The 21,814-nt window shown below is 35.3% G+C and overlaps 3 protein-coding genes and 1 long non-coding RNA gene across 4 annotated transcripts; 1 reads left to right on the forward strand and 3 right to left on the reverse strand.

Annotated features, from left to right (window-relative positions):
- Nucleotides 1-797: 797 nt before the first annotated feature.
- Nucleotides 798-3,143, reverse strand: LOC132180850 (uncharacterized). Its single transcript, XR_009440201.1, has 2 exons — nt 3,077-3,143; nt 798-2,285 (listed from the first exon to the last, which is right to left on the reverse strand). It is a non-coding gene; the product is annotated as an uncharacterized LOC132180850 (long non-coding RNA).
- Nucleotides 3,144-4,914: 1,771 nt separating this feature from the next.
- LOC132181791 (LOB domain-containing protein 2) lies at nt 4,915-5,625 on the forward strand. Its single transcript, XM_059595022.1, has one exon. The coding sequence runs from the start codon at nt 4,915-4,917 to the stop codon at nt 5,623-5,625; it is 711 nt and encodes a 236-aa protein (XP_059451005.1).
- Nucleotides 5,626-11,280: 5,655 nt separating this feature from the next.
- Nucleotides 11,281-13,108, reverse strand: LOC132181792 (uncharacterized). Its single transcript, XM_059595023.1, has 2 exons — nt 12,688-13,108; nt 11,281-11,681 (listed from the first exon to the last, which is right to left on the reverse strand). Exons 1-2 carry the CDS (start codon nt 13,106-13,108, stop codon nt 11,281-11,283), a joined length of 822 nt encoding a protein of 273 aa, XP_059451006.1.
- Nucleotides 13,109-17,793: 4,685 nt separating this feature from the next.
- LOC132181008 (F-box/kelch-repeat protein At3g06240-like) lies at nt 17,794-21,553 on the reverse strand. Its single transcript, XM_059594046.1, has 2 exons — nt 19,859-21,553; nt 17,794-18,304 (listed from the first exon to the last, which is right to left on the reverse strand). Exons 1-2 carry the CDS (start codon nt 21,238-21,240, stop codon nt 18,301-18,303), a joined length of 1,386 nt encoding a protein of 461 aa, XP_059450029.1. The 5' UTR covers nt 21,241-21,553; the 3' UTR covers nt 17,794-18,300.
- Between the last annotated feature and the right edge of the window lie 261 nt (nt 21,554-21,814).

Below are 21,814 nucleotides of genomic sequence, written 5' to 3' on the forward strand. Positions count from 1 at the left end.
TGAAGCTTCCTCAATTCCAAGATTTCGCCATAAAATCTTCACAAGTGAAATTTTCTTCATTTGCAAAACTTGCACTTAGCGATCCAAAAAGATACAAGTTTAATTATCCAAGCCATTAAATTTTGACCAAGCCGGATTCTTTGAAATGGCTCACGTTTGATACATAGAAATAAAATACGACATAATTGCAATAGTAATATACGAATAGAACAGGATGTTGGAATGTGATAATCAACTTGGATTTGTATTCCCTAGGATTATTAGAATATTTTACCAAACATATTTTCTTCAAATCTTCATTGTTGGTTTAGAATTCAATGGTAGAAATTACATGATATCGGCAAATATCACTTTCAAAGTAAGAAGAAATATGGCGAGTGCTGAAGTGATTAACTTTTCTTAAAATGATAATTATTTATAACCGCTGATATGGTAAAATCTCTACCATTGAATTTCAAATCAATGGTTGAAATTTAAAAAAATCTAACAAGTAAAATACCTCAGAATTCTAGAGAATCTTAATCCAATTAAAATTATTTTAACTACACACTGTTAATACTTAATTCTTCTACACAACTATTCAGATCTTTGTTGTGGACAACATGAACAGTTTCTGGTTTATGATGGGAAGCCAATGCTCGGTTGAGCTTGGATCTGTGTAATGTGTAAATCCCTCTTTCTACCAAACTAAAAAAAAAAAAAAAAATTATTTACTTATTAAAATCCATTTGCAAATGTAGATTCCCTCAATCTTGGTAATTATCATTGTTACCTCCACAATCATTTAGATTAGTGAGTATCACAATAAAAAAGTAGATATATAATAAGTTCAATAGAGCAGAATACATCTGTAGTACATATGATAAATATCAGCATATGCATTTTCATAGAAGTGGTGGAAAAGCTTATCTCACCCGAGGGTGGAGCTGGTTTGCTCAAGTGAAGCAGCTACGCGAAGGAGACACCATCACCTTTTATGAGCTCAATTGTCAGAGAAAAAATTGAGCTAAATAATACAACTTGTTGACCCAAGTTTTTTGACTTTGTCAAATTGTTGTACTAACTATTTAGCTTAATTTACTCTCGGACAATTGAGCTCATAACAGGTGATGGTGTCTCTTTCGCTCAGCTGCTTCGCTTGAGCAAACCGGCTTCACCCTCGGCTGAGATAAGCTTTTCCACCACTTCTATGAAAACACATTGGCCAGCTCTTTATTTGAACATCATAGTAAGTCACTTCACTACTTCAACTTGAAGGATGACCAAAAACTAAGCAAACAAAATATGGCTGCATGTGGCTTCAATAAATAAACCTACAGCTTCCTTTTCGTTGTACGTCACTTGGTGCAAAATCTTCTGAAACACTTCAAATCTTCTAAAACACTTGTTCATGCTGCTACTTGGGCATATGCTTTGAACATTCTTTTGTGTTTTCATGACCTTGTAAGGGTAATTGAGCTCATAAAAAGTGATAGTATCTCCTCCACTTTGCTGCTTCGCTTGAGCAAATCGGCTCCACCCTCTGGTGAGATATGCGTTTCCACCACTTGTACGAAAACCCATTGGCCAGCTCTTCATTTGAAGATCATAGACAATCCCTCCACTTCCATCTTAACGATGACCATAAATTGGAAGACTAAAATCTGGTTGCATGTGGCTTCGGTAAATAAAGCCTATAGCTTCCTTTTCGTTGTATGTCACTTGGTGACAAAATCTTCTGATTGTTCAAGCTGGCACTTCTTGTGCATACATTTCAGACATGCTTCTGTGTTTTCATGATCTTGTGAAGGCAATTGAACTCATAAAAGGTGATAGTATCTCTTCTCTCCTTAGTTGTTTTGCTTGACCAAACCGGCTCCACCCTCGAGTGAGAGAAACATTTCCACCAATTCTACGAAAATGCATTGGCCAGCTATTCATTTGAAGGTCATGGACATTCACTTCACTTCCATTTGAATGATGACCATAAACTAGGAGAGTAGAATCTGGCTGCATGTGGCTTCGGTATAAAAAGCCTATAACTTCCATTTCGTTGTAAACTTCCATTTCGTTGTATGTCACTTGGTGACAAATTCTTCTGAAACACCTCTTCAATCTGGTACTTCTCTTCAAACTGGAACTTCTTATGCATAAATTTCGGACATGCTTTTGTGTTTCCATGATCTTCACATTGTGAATACATGGTTGTGTTCCAATGACCTCGGATGGAGGCGGCCATGCAGGGTAAATCCCACTTGAGGATGCATCTACTGTTGCAGCCATGGCCAAGGTCAAACTTGGGCAACCTATAATTATCAAATTGGGGGAAAAAGAACAATCAATTAAAAATAAAAACAAACACTTTGAAAAAGTTCTAAAATCATTCACAAAAACAACCAATAACACATTAAAAACAATAGTTTGACAAATTCTATCCCAATGATTTAATCACATATCAACATACATATCCATCATAAAAAATTATGAAACAATCAAAACCATACAAAGAAACACAACACTCTTTAGTGTTTAATTGAATGGTTAGTAATCAGTTAATCATATAAAGAAGTATATGCGAATATATTATGCAAGATTGAAAGATGTATAAATCCATTATGATGATAAATTCTCCTATATTTTGTTCTCGATTCTAGAAGTTTCTTCTCCTATTACACAATCACAGCCAACATAAACGAACAAGGAGCTCAAAATCACATTTCTATTTAGCAGAATCAATGAAAATCGAGAACCCAGTCCACAAATCAAAGAAAAACTAAATCGCCTGAAATCTAAAGCTAACACAAACCCGGATCATAGATCAATCAAAACCACTCGCAAAATAATACTCAAATCAATCATCAACCAATTGTTGATGAGAAATTCTAAAAATTAGGTGATTTTCGGTTCTCACCCAACAATCCACAAATCAAGCGATCATTAGCCCCGATCGCTAACGGGTATGCCAAATCGAGATTTAATCTTATGGGTATTAACCAAACACGAAATTAAGACAACCGAAACATTTATCCATCAATTCTTAAAGCAGATCTAGAGATAAATCTTTCTAGGAGATAAGCAAATTAACATTTATGGGTACCTCAGAAAACTGCTCTTGCTTTCTTGGTTTCATCCATGGGGCGTAGTGCGCTTTGCTGTGCTGTGTGGTGGAATGAATGAGTGGAGAAGGGGAATTGATGCCCTTCTTATCGCTGATCCCTGCCGACAGTGGGGGCACCTTTCGATACGGACCTCTAAAAGTGTCCAATAAGGAGCTGCCAAATCACAGTCATGAGGTGTCTTCACGGCTGGCTATGCATGAAAGATTCTTTTCGATCTCATCCATCCGATGATAATTATTTTTTAAAAAAATCATTTTTAAAATTTAGAAAAAACTTCACAATTATCATACATTTCGATAAGAGCTCTTAAATTTTAAAAACTTTCAATTTAAGCCCTCAAACTTTTAATTTAATGTAATTTATTCATCTGTCAATTTTTACAGTTAAACCCTAACGAAAACCCTTAAAAATATCAAATTTCCCTTTAATTTTTTCCTTTTTTTTTTTAATGAAGAAAAAAGGGGTCACCCAAGTCAACTTGTGATTTTATTTTTATTTTTAATTTAAAATTAAGGGTAAATTTAAAATTTTATAAAAAAAATCAAAGGTATATAATGATCATTTTATCACTTTTGACGTTTAAAAACTGACGGAGAGGGTACATTAAATCAAATTGAAAGTTTAAATGGTAAAATTGAGAATTTTTTAAATTTGGAGGTCTTCTCAAAATGCGTGATAGTTTAAGGATCTAAAGTGAAATTTCCCTAAAAATTACTTAAAAATAAATCCATGTCTTAGACAACTGTTTTTCAAAATAATTTTTCTTAAAGCTACCTCAAATATAATTCATCAATTCCACCTCGGTTATTTATTCTTTAAACAAAAATCGAAAACTCATTAAATTAAGCAAGGCCTCAAAAAAATTGTTTGAGAAAATAAACGGCCAAGTGGCCTATATTTGGCCCATTAGGCCCATTTTTGGCATTTTATTAGCCCAATCATTTGGCATTTGTTGGTTTTGTTTGATGATCTATACTCATTTAAGGCCTATAGTTGGCCCCAATTTCAGCCCATTATTAACCCATTTATCGATCCAAGTTGGCCGTAATAGTTAGCCTACAGTTGGCCTTGTTTTGACGCATTTGTAGTTCATTTTCAGTATATTGTTGTTAAATACTAATCTTTTGACAACAACTGTCATTGTTGGAAGGGCCCGTTAATCGATGAGTAATGCTAGAAGTAAAATTTATGTCCTCCTTGTGTCTTTTCAAAATTGACGTAACTTTTAAAACTACCATCGAATCAAAATCCAATAATCATTTATCACAAATTCAAATGTAATTTTAAAAGGCATATCAATTTTAAGAAAATAGAAAGACATGAGTCTTCCTTCTAATATTAGTCTAACCGTTTTGTTGCCAGCTGTTTCAAAAAACAGGTAGGTTCTGTCATAACAAACGGCAATTAACTGTTTTTGCCAGCAACAGTGAATCTTCTTCATCTATTTTTTCTCAAAGCTATTGATTTTCTTTCCCTTATTATTTAATATTTATAACTCTTATTCTTCATGTGAGCTACCTAAATCCTATTCAACCATCTGTAAGACCCCATTAACCATCTTTTCGTGCACCCCAATAGACAACACTTTCTTGTTCTACTTGGCAATGTTTTCATATTATTTATACAAACACTCTGTTTGCATGCACATCAAAACAACTTGTTATATATAAGGTTACTATATTTCTTGATTTCTCTTGATTGCTATTACTCCAATGGGTTTCCCTAGATATACTTTTTTTCTTTGTTAATAATACAAACAAGTTGGTATTGTTTTAATTTGTTTGATCCATATAAAGTTGGGTACTTTTTTGGCCAGATGCAGGGGAATAATGTTGTTGCCACAGCAGGGACGACTCATCCAGCATGCGCTGCATGCAAGCACCAAAGGAAGAGGTGCACCGAAGGCTGCATTTTGGCACCCTATTTTCCTGCACACAGAAGCAGGGAATTTCAAGCTGTTCATAAACTTTTTGGTGTCAGCAATGTGACAAAGATAGTGAAAAGCCTCAAGGAGGACGACCGGAAAATGGCGGTGGATTCGCTGGTGTGGGAAGCTTCCTGCAGACAAAAAGATCCGGTTTTGGGTCCTTATGGAGAGTACAGAAAGGTGTCTGAGGAGCTCAACATGTTCAGAGGCCAAAACCAAAATCAGTTGATGCAATTGCCAGGGCAATGGGGTAGCATAGGCTACAAAATGGCCCCGGCAGCGGCAGCCGGTTTGATGGGATGGAATGGGAGTAATGGGATAAACAGCAAGGCATTCAGTATTGGTGGAGGAGTGATTGGAAACATTTTGAACACATCAAGTTACTGTCTTGATAATGGGAATAATGGGACAGTTGATTCTATTCCGTATGGTAATTATCCTTTGAATTGTGAAGATAGAGTACTAAAGCATGAAAAAGAAGTTGGTTCTGGTGGTGTTCCATTGCAGCAGAACTCCATCACTTCTGGAGTTGACCATCAATACTATCTTCCAGGTAATTTCCAATCTCTTGATTCTCTATGTAATTTGAATACATTTTAGTACTCATATAACTGTCAGAGAATGTAAAAATAAAATAAAATCTTATTAGCTTATTCAAAAACAAGATATAATTAACGGGGAGTAATGCTACACATACTTTTACTTCTTTACACTCACTTCTCCACACTCATAAGTAGTTTTTAAAATCATTGTTGGATTAAAATCTGATAAATATTCATCTCATATCTAATAGTGATTTTAAAAGTCATCTATGGGTGTAAGAAAGTGGGAGAAGAGACCCTTAATTCTCTCTATTCATTGGTGGTGGTTGACATGTGAGTTAATTTCCAGTCAATGGGATGCTTACATTAACACAAAATGTGGAAATTAGAAGGTAGCACTTGGGTAAGATTGACTCAATTTTTTCTTATGAGTGAGGAGTGCTAATATCTGGCCTACTAGTCTGGAGAGTCCATGGCAGACATACACAATATTGGTAGAACTCTTTAGATGGGTTTCTTGGAAAAGTAGGGTGGTGACTTATCTTAAACTATGTTTTATTTTTTTATTATTATTTTAGGGAAAACAACACAACTCTTCAAACTTACATGCAAATTGTAATATTCCAAAACATTAACAAGTTGCAATTGATGCTCCAAACTACCTATCTCTTTCACATAGCCTCTTCCATTAGGATTTTCAATTAAATCCGACAGAAGTTTTTTAAAATGACAATAATACCCCTGCATCACATAATTTATTTTATTTTATATATAAAAAGAAACCAATGTGAGAGAACTATGGCTAGGGAAGATTTTTCTTTCTTTTAAATCTAAGGGCATAATTGTATTTCCATAAAAATGACAAGGGTATAATGGACATTTTAACTACTTTCCGTCATATTTAATAGAAAATTCTAACCGAGAGGGTTTAGCAAAATGGTTAGATAGTTTGGAAGATCAATTACAACTTTTAAAAGTTTGAAAGAGACACTGCAATTTGGAGGTAAGTGTAGTTTTTTCTTAATTAATTTTAAATTAGTTTAGACATAAAAACCCTCGAATATTTTTATTTATGAGAACATGGTTAAAGTATTCTTTTTTTAAAAAAAAAAAAAAAAATTATTTGATGTTAGCATCATAATGTCATTCACCTGTTAGGCGAACATAAGGGTTAACTTTTAATGACCGAAATTTCATCTAATGAGACTGTCCATTATACAGTCTCACTTGAACCCACCTGTTCATACAGGTGTCCAAGCAATTCAAACTCTATACATTTAGATTACCCCAAATGGAAGAGAAATGAGTTATTTATCAATCAAAACTTAATGTTGTTGTATCTAATGGTGTACATCATTCAAAAAAATTTAAACGATGTCACATCATTTACATTGTTACACACAACATTAATCTTGACTATAAATTCTTCTTTCCATTTGAGGTTGTTTGGAGATGTTTTTTTTTTTTTTGGGATATTTGTCCGCTCAAAATATACATCCAAACAACCTCTCTTGGCATGAAACTGGCTATTGCACATCATTGCATGGATCCAAATATATATATATATATATATATATATATATATTATTCTTCTAAACAATAGACTCCTCATTTGTTTAGAAGCCACTAATGACTTTCTTTTGTTTCTTTTATATTGTAGGTCAATAAATTTGCCCCACCAATGGCAGGAAGAAAGAAATCAAATATTGGAAGGTAGCACATAACTTTGTTTTTTTGTGGGGTTTTTTTTTTTTTCTTTTTTCTTTTTGTTTTCTTTTTTTTTTCAGTATATGAAGAAGGCAAATCATACAAATTTTCCTTGCTTCCTTGGCGATCAAGCAATTAGAATAGGGATGATGTTTCATTTTCCATCTCTAGAAGATGATTCCTTCATGTCCTAAATTCAACCTAGGCATGAGTTTTTTTTTTTTTGACATGTCCGCATAAAAGGAGGAGTAAGGATTCAAACTAGTGACCTCCGCTTCATAAGACGTGGTTTCCAACTAATTGAGCTACCTCTTGGAGACTGGGTATGAGCTTACATGCTTACTTACTTACCGTAATCGTAACATTCGAAAAGAAAAAAAGAATTGTAAAATTTTCTTTACAAAACAATTAGCCAAAGCTTTAACATTCACAATAGTCTCAATTTCTATCCATAAAATGTAACAAACAAATAATATCTCCTCAATGAGAATACTCTCATTGAATTTCCATAAATCATCCATTACAATGTTAACCTGATCAAATAAACACTATCATAAATCAAATCTTCCAAGAAACCTAATAAATATACCAAATCCAGTTCCTCCAACGTTAAAACATGTCTAATTTGTGAGAGCAAAAATAACATATATATTTTTTTGATAGGTATATAAAAAATAACATATATATTCTAAATGAAGGCCTCTGCAAATCTTCACCAAAAATATCTAACTAGAAGGAGCCATCGAGCTATCTGAAAATGCTAATAGGATTTTAATGAGTTTTATCTTTCCTATACCAAAACATAAAGAGTTTACAATAAAACTTAAAAAAATGAGAATTTCACCTGCAACATTTGCAATATTTTTCAATTCAGATTCAGAAATATTCAAAAACATTGTTATGCACATTCATATATAGATAATATTCAACTATGAGCAACAAAATCATTTAAGAAAAATCTAGAATGAACTGATTCCACTTACCTTGCAAGCACACCCAATAGCCAAAATTTCACATACAAAGTTCACAAATATCTTCCAAACCGCCTCAAATAATTCAATTCGGGCCTAACCAAAACAAAGTCCATCTATCAAATAACTATTCAACTAAAAACTACTATAACTTAATTGGAAGTAAAGCAAGCAAGACAAAGTTATAAGAAAGTATTGGCCTCGTTTGATAACGCTTATTAAGGAAGGTTTTTACTTTTTAGCAAAAAAGTAAAAGTATTAACACGCAACTTCAAACACAAAACATTCAAAACTACTTTCACATTTATGTCACATCAAAATACTTTTTCAACTAAAAAGCAAAAAACATCATCTAAAAAGTTTTATCAAATTAGCTCAATAATGCTATGGTTACTATATTTATGGCCTAAACATGAAACCCAAAATCCACTTCCGACAACCACTCCTCTACTTAGAAGTAGCGCAACCACAACAACCCACCTCATAATTTCTTTCAACTTTCTTCCAAGAAACTCAATAGTGTTCATAAATGGCTACCCAACACAAAGCTCAAATTTATAAAATCAAGTTAAACTAGACTTCAAACTTCTAAGCAAGTTTCTAATATAGCTACTAATAGTTCCAGTTCACCCATTAACAATTACAAAAACATATTTTGAGGTTCAAAGAAAGTTTCCATTGCTTCCATAGCCACCATAAAAACAGCTGCTTTCACCAAGTTTAGCAAAATTGCCAATTTTAACTCAAAAATCTCACATTTAGTGAATCCCATAAAAAACCAACTTAAAATTGATGCGTCAACCATCATCAAATAACAATAAACATTATTCTTATCATAAATAAATATTCAACCTCCAACAAAAAAACCAGAGTAAAAATTTCTAAGTATTTGGACCTATCCAAACCCTACATTAGAGTTTACCAATTTTTAATAATCCAACCATAAACTACAAAATCCAACATCCTAACAATTATTCACACTACAAAACATACCTAGACCGTAATAAATGATGAAATTCAAAAAATCTAGTTGGGTCAGGTTTGTTCAAGGGTGCAAAACGGCTTCTGGTGAAAACTGTTTTAAATGATTGTTTTCTGATATAGTCTTTGTAAGTACATTCATGTCTCATAAATATTGTTTTCTGATAAGTAGGTCTCATAAATATTGTTGCAAACTATTTAAATGGTGAAGCATTAGCACCAAAAAAATTATTATTATTATAAGAAAAAAAGCCACATAAATGAAATCTAACCATAAACTATTTTGATATGCTGTTTCTACTTGCAAGGCTATAATCTTTTTCTTTTTCTTGATCACGAGTGTCTCTTTCAAGTTTGAATACGTTGAGATGCTCCTCAGATGTTACAGGATCATTTTTATGTAGTTCCTTTCAGTTAGTTTTGCGCGCACCTCAGATATCTTCTATAAATTGATTGAACTTAAGTTGTTTTTTGTATAGACGACACAATTTAGATTTAATTTTGAACATGAAAACTACCACAAGCACAATAATAACAACGACAGTAACCATAGTCAAATCAATATCAATATTATAATCATTGTTGTTCATGTGGAATTTTCTAAATTGACTTGCAAATTCTACGCATTGCAGATATTCAATGATAAAATGCTGACGATCAATGTCAAAATATAACAAGATCCTGAATGGAAAACTAGATTTAAGAGGATATAGAGCTGAGTGATCAAAAAAGAAAAAGGAAATAAAGCTGAAAAAACCTCTTTTCTTATGCCTGGAAAGCAGGAGCTGTTAACAATGCGCAGCAAAAGCACCTAAGGCCCTGGATACCTAGGAGGGAACATGTCATATCATCAGGAAAAAAAAAGACTCAATTATATAAACAATACAAAGGGACAAGGGCATGATATTTGTATAATTGGCTGACAGAAGAAATTCAATTGCAAACAGAGAAAATGGAAAGATTATTTTTTCTTAAGCATATATGCTTTTGTGGTAGTATGACAGCTCAGATAAAATATATGACTCATGTAGGTACAGGTGTGCGGGGTTGATAGACAACATGAATAATGTACTAGAAAAGATAAAAGTGGAGACCATAAGAAGGTGGTTTTGATACCATGATAAAATATAAATAAAGAAATAAAATGTATAAGTAAAATAATAAGAGGAAGAAGAATATGTGAAATTAATATTGTTCGATGAGAAATCTATGTCCATCACCTATAAAGTCTAACAATTACATATTAGTTGATAGCTTGATTGAGCCAATCAGCTTTAGCTCAAATGGTACATCCTCCCTTTATAATAAGGTGAAGGGTGTGGTTGTGGGTTTATGTCTCACTAGGTGAATGTGTCACTTACCAATCAAAAAAAAAAATAATAATAATAAATTTATCGAATATCGCATATTGCAAGAGAGATACAGGAAACATATGACACTACAAAATTACAAATACGGTAAGATAGTATTCATCAAAAAACAAAAACAAATACAGTAAGATAGTAGGATAGTGATAAGATTAATACAACAATACAATTAAGGTTTTGCATTCTAACAAATATCCATTCCCTATTGTTTTTCCCTGCAAATTATTTAAAATAAAGAGCTGTCTCTACTGGCATTCGATCACTTACTCTTATCAATCTGATTGAACTTTAGGATTGATATAACTACAGGATATTTGCTAGGTGAGTGCATGAATTCTGAAACTTCACTCATGGATTAGTCATCCTACTTTGCTGACAGATTATGGCATAAAGAATTCATTTGTAAATCCACAAATTATTTACTTCTTGGCTGTTTCTTTTGGAAACATGGCAGGTGGTTACCTATAACTTTTTTGATAAGTAGCAGGTTGTTACCTATAACATCATGTTAGAATGGTCATCCCAAAAGGTTTCTCAATTTGGCATTTCAACAATAATAACATAGTGCAATGGTCGTGCCCTAGGGATAGACGGCGTCCATATGGCTATAAAAAGGGTATGAGAGTCCTCCCTCCTAAGCTCTAATAGCAAGCTTTTCGATCTAAAAGGAACGAATCTCATAGTTGTTCAACAAATTTTCCATACAGACTTCAATCTATTGAAAGGCATGTTTTCTAAGCATAGTGCATAATTTCCTGACCTATGTGAAAGACAGGAAATTTTAACAATGGGCAACCTTTGCCTGCGTTCCTTTCTGAGCTTACTACCACCAGACGAATTCCCCTGTCTCCCCAGCACTCGGTCAGCTACATTCAGTAGAACAAGGCTCTCCACATAAGTATCTAAATACATATTCTCTAGGTCACAAATGGGAGGATCCTCCAAATATCCTCGGCTACGTCCGCCAGAAAACAACCTGTCACACTTGTGCACTAGAACTTCACCAATCTTTGTAAAGCCCATCACCCTGCTATATAGCCCAAAGCGAACATCAAACAGCTTAGTCCAAGATTCCTCTACCCCATACTCTTTCATCACCCACACGGCGTTAGATGTCTAGTTACCATAGCCGTCACGAGGGACAAGCGCAAGCAATCCATCAACTAGCGCCACAGTAACGTTCAAGTCTTCCAACCTGAAAAACGCTATGCCGACTCCAAAAACTTGTTTATCATAATTTATGCGGAATTAATATTATAAAGCAATAAACAATTCAATCACCCAAAATATATAAAGCAATAAAGAGGCAGACACAAAGATTTTGGTGACGAAGAGGAAACCTTTTAGAAACCGATCTAAAAGTAAAACCTCTCCGGGACAGCCAAACCCAGGAAATCACTATCAAAAGATTATCTAGAGATTACAGACACTAGGAACACTTACAACCCTTTGCAAGACCTTGGCTCTGTAAGATCGACAAGCCTACAACTCGTCTCCTTGCTCACAATCTTCTTCAACGTGATTCTCTTTTACCGGACCCTTCCGATAGACTTCTCAACCGTAGATTTATCAAAGGAATAACTAAAACTCTAAGATATTTAATTTAACGCTCACCACATATGATCTCTCTTAGCACAGCCTCCGACGAACACTCTGGGGGTGAAAATTCGTACTTCTCTCTTCTATAATGATGTATATATACCCCCGACAAAACCCTAGACCTAACCCACTTAAAATCACGTTTTTGGGCCTAAAACTTACGGGGTGTCCGGACATGTTAATGGGCGGTCCGGACACGGCTTTGAGGAGCAAGATTTTCGTTTCTGGAAATGAGGTCCGGACCCGGGGAATTGCGGTCCGGACCCAGCCTGTCCAGTCTTGATCAACAGCTCCGATCGATGGGCGTTTGTGGTCCGATTGAGCTAAAATTTTTCAGGGACGTTCATAACACATGAATCTACATTATGAACGGTGGAGATTGGATTCTGAGCATTCTATATCAGTGTTTGAGCCGTGAACAGTAGTATCTACATTTTGGAACTGAATTAAGCCAACACAAGAACTAACACAACCCTTGTAAGCTATTAGGCATACCCACTTCACCGAAGGCCTCATCCTTCATATTAAACGACACGATCACATTGCGATAGGCGCTCTGTTTCCGTGGATGGTCTGGAGTGTGGGCAGACCAGTGGAGTGTCTCATTCACGATAACCGATGGGGACCAATACCTTATGACGTCGGGAGGACCGGGTGCCGTAACAGAGCGCCATATGCCGGTTCGAAGCGTATAAATCTCAACGAGAGGTGGAACAGTTAAGAGACTACTAAACTCAGTGTCTCGGAGATACACAAGCCTCACGAATTTGTAATCATCGGTCGTGGGTTCATACCCAAACCCAACAGATTGGTGTAACGAACGGTCAAATCCAATATTAGGCTTGGGAAGGGATATGGCTTTTTGAATGGATGGGTTCCAGAGAACACACAAGCCTCTTTCTTTATGGAAACCCATATTGGCAAGACAAAGTAGGCCGTTAGATGAACCAACTAATAGCAACATAAATTTATCGTTAGATGGATAAAGCAATTCTATGCGGTCTGATGGGTTTGCAAAGAAATCCCCCTTCTATTGTATTTCTTGATTTGATGGGTACAGCAGGAGGGTGTGAAAGGTATAGTTATGAGTGACGTAAAGGCAGGGCTGGTGTTGGGAGTTGGAAAGAGAGCGATTGAGGTGGGTGGAGATGAAGCGAGGGCTGGAGATTAGAGAGCACCATGCCTTTGAAACGCACCTGAATCTCATGAGCGACTTCACCTGCAGTCGTGAGAGGATGTCGACGACAATCTCTTTTGGGAGCCAGTCCGACATCGTGCAGCAACGGAAGCAAGAGCGGCACTGATCACTGAGCTGAAGAGAAGAAGGGCAGTATTTTCCTTCAGCAAAAAAATAAATAAATAAAGGATATTTTAGTCCTTCAATATTTCTTCCGGTACAAGTTTTGTTGGGTTCTTGAGCGTGCGTGGCAAAGTAAGCAGAAAAAAGAATAAAGAAAAAAAATTAACAATTTTTCTGCTGCAAAGAACTCTAATCTTCTCCCACTTTTTTTTCAAGAAAATTTCTTCTTCCTCTATACACAGGCCCACCTTCAAATCATATTTTCTTCCCCAAACCCCTTCTATTTTTCATTTTGTCACACACCCACAAAGCATTTCTCTATTGACCCCTCTCTCCTTCGCAAGTGAGTATCAGTGCAGTGCAAATTCTCCCATCCACCGTTTTCAAGGTCAGCCAATGCCCATTTCTCTCATCAAACTCTATTATTGTTAATTTATTATACTGTATTTGGCTATATATTTGTTCCTGAATTTGCCAATTTGAACAATTCTGAAACAATCATATTTAAGCATTATTCATAATAGTATAATTAGTATTGTTTGGCGTGCTATCATTTCTACAAAAAGAAAGCTCTTTTTTCAAGTTAACACGGAAGTATAATTAATAAAACAATTAAGTAAAATTTTTAATTAATTAGTAGTTGACTTATTAATTATATATTGTTAATTGTTTTATTAATAATGAACTAACAATTAACAATATATAATTAATAAGTCAACTACTAATTAATTAAAAAATTTACTTAATTGTTTTATTAATTATACTTCCGTGTTAACTTGGAAAAAGAGCTTTCTTTTTGTAGAAATGATAGCACGCCAAATAATACTAATTATACTATTATGAATAAGGCTTAAATAGGATTGTTTCAGAATTGTTCAAATTGGCAAATTCAGGAACAAAATATAGCCAAATACAGTATAATGAATGAACAATAACAGAGTTTTATGAGAGAAATGGGCATTGGCTGACCTTGAAAACGGTGGATGGGAGAATTTGCACTGCACTGATACCCACTTACGAAGGAGAGAGGGGTCAATAGAGAAATGCTTTGTGGGTGTGTGACAAAATGGAAAATAGAAGGGGTTTAGGGAAGAAAATATGATTTGAAGGTGGGTTGCGTATAGAGGAAGAAGAAATTTTCTTGAAAAAAAAGTGGGAGAAGATACGAGTTCTTTGCAGCAGAAAAGTTGTTAATTTTTTTTCTTTTTTGTTGAAAGACGAAGTGAAGTTAGTGAGACTGTACATGGTTAGGTTATTTGTCCATTGGTTACTTGTTGGGGTGTGTGACAGTGTGAATGATTTGAGTTTTTATTGAAAATTGCGTAGACTTTTGTGCATTTGCTGCGCATCTGAGAACGGTACTATAGCTGGAACAGTACAGTACCGTTCCAGCCTTTAGGCAAACCGGGCCACATTGTCAAGCAAGGCATCGAAAAGCTTAGAAAACAAATTCCTCTCTGAGTTTCGTTGATCATGCTCTTCTTGTTACCCACAAAAACCCTTTCAATTACTATCGCTCCAAACACTCAATAATTACCACAATGACATGTGGATATTTCTATCTAAAATAACTAACCAAAAGTCTCTTATCTTTTTTTTTTTTTTTTTTTTTTTTTAATTTTTTTTTTTTTTTTTAAATACACTTTACATCCGATTATCTATTATTTTTCTGTACCATTTAAATATTAATTCTTTCCTAAAGAACGTGTTACGTTATGTTTAGTCTTCATTGTAAGAAGTTTTATTTGATTGTTTTAACATAAGTCAAACTTGATGCACATTATAACTTGCTCACACATTTTGCTGGCATAAAGGAACAAAATACAAGTAGAGACTCAAAAGAATGAAGGAACAGTTAAAATCACAGTACGATAGGTTGCATTAACCATAGCATTTGACAAGAAATCAGTTGAGTAAGTTTTAGAAATTGACGTTTTAATCCATTATTGAACAAACGAAAGAGAAACAAACACTCTTACATTTATATTAAGAGTCTGTTTGAGATTGCGTTCGAAAAATTGAGCTTTTAATTTAAAAAAAGCTTTTGAGCAAAAACTTCATTTTTAAGCTTTAGTCAAAATTTTTTTTTTTGTGCCATTTTTAGGCTTTTTAGATCTTTAAAAGCGCTTTTAATTTTGTTACCAAACGGATACTTTTTTCTTTAAACGAACTTTTTGAGTATTAAAAGCACTTTTAGGTATATCAAACGCAATCCCAAACAGACCCTAAGATCCAAACTCCTAAGCCTAATCCTTGGAAATTATCATAGATTTCCTTTCCATGTCTTCGATACAGCAAGAGGAACATTTGTAAATGAACCTAAAGAGTTACCTCAATACCAAACTAAGAAAGTAAATTTAGAATGAAGTCTTGAAAGAGTAAATCTTGAAGAAACAGGAGAGGACACCAGCTATTTATGATTCAATAATTCAGATTCCAGAGGCCATATAACAGCAGGAAAATTGAATATTGTATAAACTATCTCCTGTCTCCATGTGAGAGAATAGAGCTAAGATCTAAGTGGAAAAGGAGTTTCTAGGAATATTATGCAAGGCAACATCACAAGCCTGCAATCCAAACATATTTTTGACTTGAGTATATAGCTAAGTAGATCCCACAGCACTGGTGAAAATAAGTTGCTGCAAGCAGTATGGCAAGATGAAATTCCACAGCTAGTATATTGAGATTGGTTTTTATGTTGGAATACAATAATGAAATTCAAGGTCGATGGAATGGCATCACAAAGCACATGACAGTAATCAACACTAAATCTCAAACCTGACAGGCCAATTCACATAGACAACCAAAGAAGTATTTTGCATACAAAACATCAAATATGTAAGAAAAGATTCAAGACAGCTTGTTGGCTCATAATGTGGTCTTCAACATAGATGGTAGAACAGGTAGATTTCGGTATGAAAAATTATAAACTCATTATCTCCATATCACACCCTACACGTAGGTTTTCAGAGCTTGCCAAAGAGAAGAGTGGGCATTTCCTGGACAACAAGGCCTCTAAACTTGATGAAACAAATAAGGGTAAATGTGCCTTTTTTATAAGCTATCCTGAAAATTCTCCCTTTTCTTAGTGGCAACATATTTTGGCGAGAGCCATTACAAGTGGTAAATAATCAAAGTTCATTAACAAGAAGGTTATAGAAAGAAAGCGGCCTAGCTAGAATTGTCAACCAACACATGCAGAGAACAAAGGACTAAGCAGTTCAGTGTCAAATGGTAAAGTTGAAATGAATTACATGTGTAATCTAGTCTTGTCTTGAGTTGAAAAGATTTCTAAAGAAGGGCGGGCTTATTAGCAGAAAATCAGAGTACTCAAGTATCACCACAATCTAAGCAGCTCACCTCGGAATAGCACAGACAATGAAGGCATTTTCCAATTTATATATAACTTTCTCCTTATCTACCAAAGCATAGCCTTTTAAATAAGTTACAGAACTTAAAATTCTTAAGAAAGAAATCTGAGCAAACTCAAGGTTCAATTGCCACATAAAGCCAAACTTTTTCACAAAGTTCAAACTAAAATGCCTTCGTTGAAAAGTAAAAACAACTAAAATCGGCAAGCCGTTGGTGTTGTTGAGCCCCATACTGAATAATCTTGATTATAATCTAAGCTCCAAAAGTAAAATCAATGTTTGGCTTCCAAGGTAAATAAGGGAAAAGAAAGGGGAAAAAAAAAGTTTATGTTTCAAACACATCCGCTATTTCTCTTGGAAACATAGCAGGCCATTACCTATAACTTTTTTGATTAAGTAGCAAGTTGTTACCTAAAAAATCAAGTTAGAATAGTCATCCCACGAAATTAGAAAAAAGAAAAAAAAGAAAAAAAGAGGTTTCTCACACAATGGTAGTGCAATAGGGATAGGCGCCATCCATATCGCGATAGAAACAGACACAACTCAATAAACACAACGTATATAAACACTCAGATTTGCTCAAACAGTGCCAAAACTGAACCAAATCCCAAACCCCAAAAGGATAGATTTTTATAATGAAATCAATATAAAAAAAATGGCTAAGCCATTGGGAGTGTTCTTACTCCTTAAGACCATTCCTAGTTAACTAACTAGTTTTTAACTAAAATCTGACTAGAAAACTCATTTTTTCTAGTTTAGCTAGCAACTTTTCAAAAATACCCCACAATAGACTCTTTAAATCTCTCTCTACTCCATTTAAATATTCTCTTTATTCCCATGGTAGTTGGATGGTTTATTCTTATGGAGAATAGCCTTATGAGACATTCATTTCAGAGGACAGAGCAACAATCTAATAGCAAGAAAATCTAATAACAGAGCAACAAGTTCAAATCTAATAGCCTCCAAAATTTCACAAAACAACTGACTGGTCATCATATAACACAGCCAGAAGCAAATAAAATAAAATATGAGCTTAAAAACAACGCTGACAGCCCCTATAGGATCATCCAAAGCCGTAACTGGTTGGACGTTTTGCTTGAAAATACTGCTCACCAGGAAGTAAGAATCCTCCTCAGCAAAAGATTGATCATCATCCTCATCTTTGGCTGGAGCTCTTCCCTGTGGATCTGGAACACTGCCATGCCCTACACACTTTTATTGTCACTTGGGTAATCAATTTCATGAGCTAGAAGCCATGCCTCATCCTCAATAGGTTGTCTCATATATCCAACATCATCATCAGAGTCCCAATACTCATTTGGATAGTCAACAGATTCACTTAATCCATCACAGACACTGGCAAAACCAGATCAGATGTATCCTCTGCAATTCCCCCGACTTACAGATAGTCAACTACTCTTGCAATCCTTTTTCTTTTCACCTGATCGTTAATTCAAAGCGGTTTGATCACCCAAAACATACAAAATCGGAAATAAGTTAATCATAAAACCATTTACAAATCCTCATTTATCATAAAGAATTTTTTTTGATAAGTAATAATCAATCTTATTAAAAGCGTAAAAGCGCCCCAAAGTACATTGGGAGAATTGAGAAACAAAAAGAATGATCATAAATGTAAACTGAGTGATTCAAAAGTCCTTGATAAAACCGAAAATTGGGGTCTGTTCCAGATAAATCAATTGCTCTTGGAGCTAAGTGATCAAGCATACTTGCTTTACACAATGCAGCCACAAACAATAAATAACAATACAAGGTTTCAACCACAACAGATACCAATTAGTGGGAAAAAGAAATGCATCCACCACGTTGGGGAATTTAACCCAAAAGAAACTTGTTGAAAGATTAGCCTAACAGATTTCATGTGATATAACATATGCACACAAGAAGCACATAACAGATTTCATGTGACCACCAAGTAAAATTTGCACACCGATATGCTCACATAACATCCTTACAACGAAGCTTTTGTCTACAAAGTCCAGAATGACCCTAATACAAAGAAAACTGGGTCTTATATACTACTTGACTCACCGATATTCTAACCACTACCACTTATCTCGTTACAGCAGTTACAAAGAGAAACTTTATCAGTTAGAAAAAAAAAAAAAAAAAGCCCATTAAAACTGAACAAGCCTTAGATCACCATTAGACCAGTTACACATAGCATGCTCTCCAAACCTCTCTTTGGTTCAATGGAGATAGTGTTTAACAGAGGGAGATGCAGAGAAAGGCAGCGAGAAAACCAAGGCCAAAACAAAGGCAGTAAGATAGTAGGATAGTGATAAGATTAATACAAAAATACCATTAAGGTTTTGCATTCTAACAAATATCCATCCCCTATTGTTTTTCCCTGCAAATTATTTAAAAGAAACAGCTGTCTCTACTGGCATCCGCTTACTCTTATCAATCTGATTGAACTTTGGGATTTGATATAACTCCAGGATATTTGCTGGGTGAGTGCATGAATTCTAAAAATTCACTCATGGATTAGTCATCCTTCTTTGCTGACAGATTATGGCATAAGGATTTCATTTGTAAATCCACAAATTATTTACATCTTGGCTGTTTCTCTTGGAAACATGGCAGGTCCTTACCTATAACTTTTTTGATAAGCAGTAGGTTGTTACCTATAACATAATGTTTATTCATCCCAGAAGGCTTCTCACTTTGAAATTTCAGCAATAATAAAATAGTGCAATGGTAGTGCCCTAGGGATAGACATCATAGACAGCGTCCATATGGCTATAGAAAGGGTATGAGAGTCCTCTTCCTAAGCTCTAATAGCAAGCTTTTCAATCTAAAAGGAATGAATCTCACAGTTGTTCAACAAATTTTCCATACGGACTTCAATCAATTCAACGCACCAAAGATGAAGAGGCATGCTTTCTAAGCATAGTGCATAATTTCCTGACCTATGTGAAAGACTAGAAATTTTAACTGTCAAACATTAAGCCATCTGAATGGACACCTTTACCTGCTTTTTTTTCTGAGCTTACTACCACAAGACGAATTCCCCTGTCTCCCCAGCACTTGGTCAGTTAAATTCAATAGAACAAGGCTCTCCACATATGTATCCAAATAAATCTCCTCCATGCCTCGAATGGGAGGATTCTCCAAATATCCTCGGCTAGTAGGTCCGCTAGAAAACAACCTGTCAGCCTTTTGCACTAGAACTTCACCAGTCTTTGTAAAGCCAATCACCCTGCTAAATGGCCAAAAGCAAACATCAAACAGCTTAGTCCAAGATTCCGTTACTCCATACTCTTTCATCACCCACACGGAATTATATGACACGCTACGATAGTAGTCACAAGGGACAAGCGCAAGCAACCCATCAACTAGCGCCACAGTAACGTCCAAGCGTTGCAGCCGTTGTAAGCTCTTAGGCATACCCACTTCACCGAAGGCCTCATCCTTCAAATTAAACGACACGATCACATTGCAATAGGCGCCCTGTTTCCGTGGATGGTGTGGAGTGTGGGCGTACCAGTGAAGTGCCCCATTCACGAAAACCGATGGGGACCAATTCCTTATGACGTAGGGAGGACCGGGGGCCGTAACAGAGCGCCATATGCCGGTTCGAAGCGTATAAATCTCAACCAGAGGTGGAACAGTTATGAAACTAGAATACTCAGTGTCTGGGAGATACACGAGCCTCACGAATTTGTAATCATCAGTGGTGGGATCATACCCAAACCCAACAGAGTGGTCTAACGAACCGTGAAATCCAATATTAGGCTTGGGAAGAGATATGGCTTTTTGAATGGATGGGTTCCAGAGAACGCACAAGCCACTTTCGTTATTGAAAGTCATATTGGCAAGACAAAGTAGGCCGTTAGATGAACCAACTAAGAGCAACTCAAATTCATCGTTAGATGTATCATGCAATTGTATGCGATCTGATGGGTTTGCAAAGAAATCACCCTTCTGTTCTATTTCTTGATTTGATGGGTACAACAGGAGGGTGTGAAAGGTGTAGTTATGGGTGACGTAAAGGCAGGGCTGGTGTTGGGAGTTGGAAAGAGAGCGATTGAGGTGGGTGGAGATGAAGTGGGGGCTGCAGATTAGAGAGCACCATGCCTTTGAAACGCACCTGAATTTCATGAGTAACTTCACCGGCAGTCGTGAGAGGATGTCGACGACAACCTCGTGTGGGAGACAGTCCGACATCGTGCAGCAATGGAAGCGAGAGCGCCACTCACTCACTGAGCTGAAGAGAAGAAGGAACGAAAAAGAAGAAAGGAAGATTTGTATTTTCCTTCGGCAACAAAACAAATTATAATAATAATAAATAAAGGATATTTTAGTCCTTCCCCAATATTCTTTCCGGTGCAAGTTTTGTTGGGTTCTTGTCATCTTGAGCGTGCATGGCCAAAACAAGGAGAATTTTTTTCTCTTTCAAAGGGGCAGACTTAAGACTTAAGAGGACCGAGTGATCTGGGGAAATTTTTTCTCTTTCAAAGGAGCAGACTTACTGAAAAATCGCGGTTCTCTCTCTTACTTTTGTTTTTTGTTTTTTTCGTTTTCTCTCCGTACTGTATTTTTGAAAATTTTTAGTATTTTCTTTTGGGGGAGAAGAGGGGACGTTGCAAGTCTTCTTGTAGTAATGTACATTAACCAAATTAAAATATCAGAAAACATTGCAAATAAAGTGACAAATTGAAAGATAAATAGGGTGGAAAGGTGGGCGGTTAAACGCCAACCTTCCTAACCGCTAAGTGCGTTAAAAGCGGTTAGTAAAAAACCGTTAACCGCTATCCGCTATTGCCTTAATAATAATAATAATAATAATAATAATACTTATAAGTTGATTAATTGACCATTAAATCACAATTTAAGTATTAATGTATTATCACTATAATTTATATGATTATATCATATGATCATTAAATCTTATGATTATATAATAATAAATTATACATATATAATA

Source organism: Corylus avellana, chromosome ca5 (genome assembly GCF_901000735.1).
Source record: "Corylus avellana chromosome ca5, CavTom2PMs-1.0".
Taxonomy (NCBI): domain Eukaryota; kingdom Viridiplantae; phylum Streptophyta; class Magnoliopsida; order Fagales; family Betulaceae; genus Corylus; species Corylus avellana.

What these genes read in the sequence shown, in the direction of transcription:
- LOC132181791 (XM_059595022.1), top strand. Translation starts at nt 4,915, where the DNA reads ATGCAGGGGAATAATGTTGTTGCCACAGCAGGGACGACTCATCCAGCA.
- LOC132181792 (XM_059595023.1), bottom strand. Translation starts at nt 13,108, where the DNA reads ATGGGTTTCCATAAAGAAAGAGGCTTGTGTGTTCTCTGGAACCCATCC. An exon ending in TGAGGCCTTCGGTGAAGTGG is followed by an intron (nt 11,682 to 12,687) that starts GTATGCCTAATA and finishes GGGTGATGAAAG; the next exon opens with AGTATGGGGTAGAGGAATCT.
- LOC132181008 (XM_059594046.1), bottom strand. Translation starts at nt 21,240, where the DNA reads ATGACAAGAACCCAACAAAACTTGCACCGGAAAGAATATTGGGGAAGG.